The 5584-nt window shown below is 41.7% G+C and overlaps 1 protein-coding gene across 11 annotated transcripts in view; it reads right to left on the bottom strand.

Moving 5' to 3' along the window:
• LOC119421059 (myosin-11-like) overlaps positions 1–5584 on the bottom strand; it is a 50093-nt gene that overhangs the window by 32497 nt on the left and 12012 nt on the right. For 5 of the 11 annotated variants that reach the window (XM_037688454.1, XM_037688453.1, XM_037688459.1 and 2 more), the window contains exons 6-9: positions 4661–4753; positions 4512–4575; positions 4321–4419; positions 1577–1720 (exon numbers count right to left, since the gene is read on the bottom strand). In XM_037688454.1, the coding sequence (XP_037544382.1) occupies positions 1577–1720; positions 4321–4419; positions 4512–4575; positions 4661–4753 (400 nt within the window). Of the gene's footprint in view, positions 1–1576; positions 1721–4320; positions 4420–4511; positions 4576–4660; positions 4789–4868; positions 4893–5584 lie in introns of all 11 variants that reach the window. The other 6 variants (XM_037688461.1, XM_037688460.1, XM_037688451.1 and 3 more) reach the window with 5 other exon arrangements.

Below are 5584 nucleotides of genomic sequence, written 5' to 3'. Positions count from 1 at the left end.
GGATGATGGATGGGTGGATGATGGATGAGTGGATGAATGATGAATGGGTGGATGAAAGATGCATGATGGATGATTGGTGGATGAATGATGGATATATGGATGGATGGATGATGGATGAATGGATGGATGATGGATGTATAGATGGAAGGTGGATGAATGATGATGGATGGATAATTGTTGAATGATGGATCTGTGGATGTTGGATGGGTGTATGGATGTTGTATGTTGGATGAATGGATGTTAGATGGATGATGGACAGAGAATGGATGGATAAATTATGTATGTATGGATATATAGATGATGGATGTATGGATGATGGATGTATGGATGATGGACGTATGGATGATGAATGGATGGATGGATGATTGATGGATGTACTGATGCATGATGGATGGATGGATGGATGGATGGATGGATTCATAATGGATGATGGATGGATAGATGATGGATGGATGATTGATGGAAGGATGATTGATGGTTGAATGGATGATTGATGGTTGTATGGATGATTGATTGATGGATGGATGATGTATGTATGTATGGATGAATGTATGGATGATGGATGAATGATGATGGATGGATAGATAATTGTTGAATGATGGATCTGTGGATGATGGATGGTTGTATGGATGTTGTATGTTTGACGGATAGATGTTAGATGGATGATGTATGGATGATGGATGATAGATTATGTATGTATGGATGTATAGATGATGGCTGTATGGATGATGGATGGATGTATGGATGATTGATGGATGTTTGGATGCATGATGGATGGATGGATGCATGGATGATGGATGATTGGTGGATGATGGATGGATGATTGATGGATGGATGGATGATTGATGGACAGATGCATGACGGATGGATGGATGGTTGTATGGATGATTGATGGATGGATGATTGATGGATGGATGATGGATTGTTGTATGGATGATTGATGGATGGATGATGGATGGATGGATGGTTGTATGGATGATGAATGGATGGATGGATGATTGATGGATAGATGATGGATGCATGGTTGTATGGGTGATGGATGGATCTGTTCTGGTTCTAAATGAACCAGATCTGTCAGTTGGTGATGACTCGTTGTGTGAGATGATTGGCTGAAAGCAAAGGCTGTAAGTGCTCAGCCAATCAGAGACAACCAAAACTGAAACCTCGCCCACAAAGTTCCTGTAAAGCCGGGGCTTCAAACTCACAATAGGGGGTCAAAATTAAAAACTTGGTTCAAACTAAGGGCCAATTTCAAAAACTATATAAACTCAAACCAGATACACAACATCATCTCTTGGTCACATGTTCCTCAACAAGAGTTTGATTGGTCTCATTTGACGTACTCTGTTGAGCTTTCTACAAAGTATATCATAATCAAAGATTACTGAAAAAAAAATTCGTTATAAAAGTATTTTACTTTTAACATAGCAGGCCCCGGCCTTGAGTTGGACACGTGTGAGTCTAATGGGATTAGAACATCATTCTTAAAAAGCACAGATTTCCTCCAAATCAGACCAGCTTTAAAAAGCCAAAGTGTAACAAGATATTTGTGGCACTTCTTGAAGGTTCTTGGTACCTAATCGCTCCTCCTCCGTGAAGCCCATGATCTCCATTGCCTCCAGAGTTTCAACAAAGAGCTCATCATCCTCCTGACCCGGGATCTCCACGTGACCCGCCATGAGGAACCGGTACCTGCTGAAGTCCTCCAGGAGCAGCTCGTCTGCAGAAACAAACACAAATGAGTCTTCCTCCTCCTCCTCCTCCTCCTCCTCCTCCTCCTCCAGGAGCAAACAAATATACAGAATATTAAAATGTTTGTTTTGGTAAAAGATCCGAACATTTTGTGGTTTGTACTGTTGACAAAAAGCCTCATCTGAGTGTGTAGTCACTGACTTCACACAATTGTGTGTGTCTCGCTGTGTGCGTCTCCCCTTGGATTGTACCGATGAGCTAAAGGCTAGTCAAGAATGGACCCACTATCCAAGCACATTTACTATAATTTAATAAAATTACAGCTGATTAAGCAGAAGTTATTTTAGGAATCATAGTTATCATTGCTACATTATACGGTTATCCTCATTTCAATTCAGTTCAGTTTATTTCTATTGCTCCAAATCACAAGCCAAGTCGTCTCAGGGCACTGAGACCAGCTAGGGTTTTACCCCAACCGGTTGTTGGCCTTAAAGGCTTGGTTTTAGCCTGGTTCAAGTCTTATTTAGTTTGCAGGTCCTTTTCTGTTTCCATGGAAGAATACTCTTCTTCCTTGGCTCCTTTTCATTGTGGTGTACCTCAAGGGTCCATTTTGAGACCTTTTCTGTTTATACTTGCTGCCTTTGGGATCAATGTTTAGAAATCCCAATATTTAATTTCATTGCTACGCTGATGACATCCAAATATTTTCCCGTTAAATCAGATGTCTCTGTCCCACTGCAATCTCTGTTTAACTGTCTAAAGGATGTTAAAGGCTGGTTAAATGAGAACTGCCTGACCCTGAACGAAAACAAGACAGAATTTTTATTTGAAAACTGTACGCCTCTCAGTGGGCTTCCTGATAAGTCACGGCCCTCTTGCTCCTCGTTGTTCCTCTGCACTCAAGAATCTTGGAGTGCTTTCAGAAAGTTATTTTAAACTTGAGAAGCTGTTAAAGCCTGTTTTTTATCAGTTATGGCTAATAACCAAAGCATTACATTCCTCCTAAAGACCTTACAACTTCCATCCATGCCCTCATCACCAGCAGAATGGACACTTACACTTACAATGGACAAGTTACATTAATTATAATTCTCCGTCACCACAACAGATTTTCGTCGTCTGTAAAAATAAAAGGGGAAAAACGTGTTTTCTACAATCCTGATTTGGGCGGGACAGTCCTAGATTTTGCTCCCATCCTGTTCTTTTAATTCACTGATTCAGGTATCAACCATCATTTATTGGGGTGAAAATATTTGCTTAGCTTTGATTAGTGTGTGTGTGTGCGTGCGCACACAGTGAATAATTTAAAAGTCCAAAGGTTTACAGTAAAAGTACATTAATGTTTACTTGTTGTGGACATCATTAGTGGACAAATGGTGGACTCATGGTTTGTAGGCACAGAAGTGGTGTTTATAGGGAAGCTTGTAGTTTCTATTTGTTTGTGCTCTATTTTATCGACCTGCTGTCAACAGATTTGTGATAAAAGTACAAAAAAAAAAAAAAAAACTAAATTGCTCGGAGTGCCGTCATCATCTTGCAGACATGTCTAACCTGCGGGGAGACTAAACTTCCTCTCCCAGGTGTGAGGTTAAATGCAGAGAACCAGTTTCACCATTGTTTGGGAACATACAATGATGACAACACACAGCACTTACGTAGAGAACACCACCGTGGGAGCACTTAGCCTGAGACAGTGAGACAGGCTGCGTTTGCTGATTTAGTTCTTATAGTTAAACATTATTAAAATTAAAGGAATAATATTTATGCCCCAGATTATAGCAAAGATGTGTTTCTCAGTTGAACTTAAATCCCCCCCTCCAAAACTCACAAAGTTCTCTCTGAGTCAGTTTCAGGTGCTTCTGTCAAGGTCTGGGGTGGAGGTTGAACCCAGATGCAGGCAGGACTCAAAGACTCAGAGGATGAATAACTAAGTACAAAAAAAAGAGCTGTCGTGGCAGCAAAACTCACTTTTTCCAGGGAACAAGCAGAGAACACGAGGAGCCAGACGAAACATCACCAAACAATGACCAGTTGACAAGGAGTGAAGAACGCAGACTTCAATACACACTCACTAACACAACCCCTACAGTTTCTAGTTTGTCATAAATACTCGTTTCTATATGGTGTTTGAAGAACAACAAGGTGTTGTGTCTGTCTGGACAAGCTAAACTTGATTACCATTAGAATCATACTGAGAGCTAACTGTACTAAACCAGCCACCAGGGAGCACAAGCCAGTGTCTTTCTGGTTCTGGTCCCAAGCCCGGGTAAATGGTGAGGGTTGTGTCGGGAAGAGCGTCCGATGAAAAACACTTTTGCCAAAACTATAATGTGAGTTAATCTAAGCAGCACCACTACGTCTCTCTTTTGGCCTGGGAACACCTTGGAGTCCTCCCAGAAGAGCTGGAAGAGGTGGCTGTGGAAAGAGATGTCTGGACCTCTCTGCTCAAGATGCTGCCCCACGAGACCCGACTTTGGCTCAAATGGAAGATAATGGATGGATGAATGATGGATGGATGGATGGCTGATGGATGGGTGGATGATGGATGAATGGATGGATGATGGATGGGTGGATGATGGATGGATGGATGGATGGATGGATAAGCTAAATACACTCTTTCTCTCTCACCCCTCATCTTGTCCTTGGCTCCGGCCACCATGTAGTAGAAGATGTGGAAGGCTCTCTCTGTGTTGGCCTGACGGATGCAGCGCGACTTCTCCAGCAGGTCTGAGCAGTTTGGGTGAAGGTACAGCAGACAAATCAGCTGTTTCATTAACATCATGTCAGATCAGCTGATTCAGATAAGCAGAAAAGGATACAGGTGTCGATGTTGGCTCCGACGAGGAAACCCGTCACGTCAAAGTTGAGTTTGATGAATTTCCCCTGTGGAGGACAGCAGCTCTGTGACTCATCATCTAAACATCTCCAGTGCAGCTGAGTTTGAGCTCAGGTTGATGAAAACACGTACAAATCGTGAGGAGTTGTCGTTCTTGATGGTCTTAGCGTTGCCGAAAGCCTCCAGGATGGGGTTCGCCTGCAGCAGCTGCTTTTCCAGTTCTCCCTGCAGACAGAAACACGTCCAGCTGAGTCTGACTGCTGCCGTTAACTTCATTATGACGTCACAGACACGATAAACAATCCTGTGATTCAAACGAAACCTCAGGGTTTTTACTTACGTAGGCCAGAGATCCCGCCTGCTGCTGCAAGTCAGAAAAGAACAACACCATTATTATCTCTGCAGGCTTTTTATTCAAAGAACAAAAGTGTTTCATTCAGTTTCCCCTCGTGGATGCTCAAGATGCAGCCAAGCAGCAGAGGTCAAAGGTCAAACACAAGAAACCCTCAGCTGAACCAAAAGCAGCTTGAATCAGCGTTGTGGGGGTTTATACAATGAAAACTAAAAAGCGTTGATCTCATTGTTCTGAAAAAAAACAGAACCTTCAACCCAAACAGCTTGAGCCTGTCCTCACCACATCTGCAGACACCAAATTCTGTTGTTTACAATAAATGTTATACTTTAATATTTCTAACACAACAAAGAGGAAGTGGCATAAAGTACTTTAGTTTCAGACAGTGTGGGGTTTGTGTTCAATCTTCCTGGTTTTGTGGAACGTTTGTCCATAAAACACAAAGTTTGTTTTCTCAGTCATCCAGGTATATAACAACAAAAAAGGTTGAATCATGTCATCTGGACTTCGTTTTTTTGTTAAAAAAGAAACGTTTCGCCCCTCATCCAAGAGGCTTCGTCAGTCTGAGGCCTAGCCATCTGGTATTAATAATTTATTAATAATATATAATATTTAATAACATATAACATATAATTTAATGTAATATTTTCGTAGGAACTGAAGAGAGCCTCAAGTTCAACAAAGTGCAGGAGATATGTAACTTT

The sequence above is a fragment of the Nematolebias whitei genome, chromosome 15, assembly GCF_014905685.2.
Source record: "Nematolebias whitei isolate Nwh7 chromosome 15, NemWhi1, whole genome shotgun sequence".
Classification (NCBI taxonomy): domain Eukaryota; kingdom Metazoa; phylum Chordata; class Actinopteri; order Cyprinodontiformes; family Rivulidae; genus Nematolebias; species Nematolebias whitei.
This window is presented reverse-complemented; position numbering and strand designations above follow the sequence as displayed.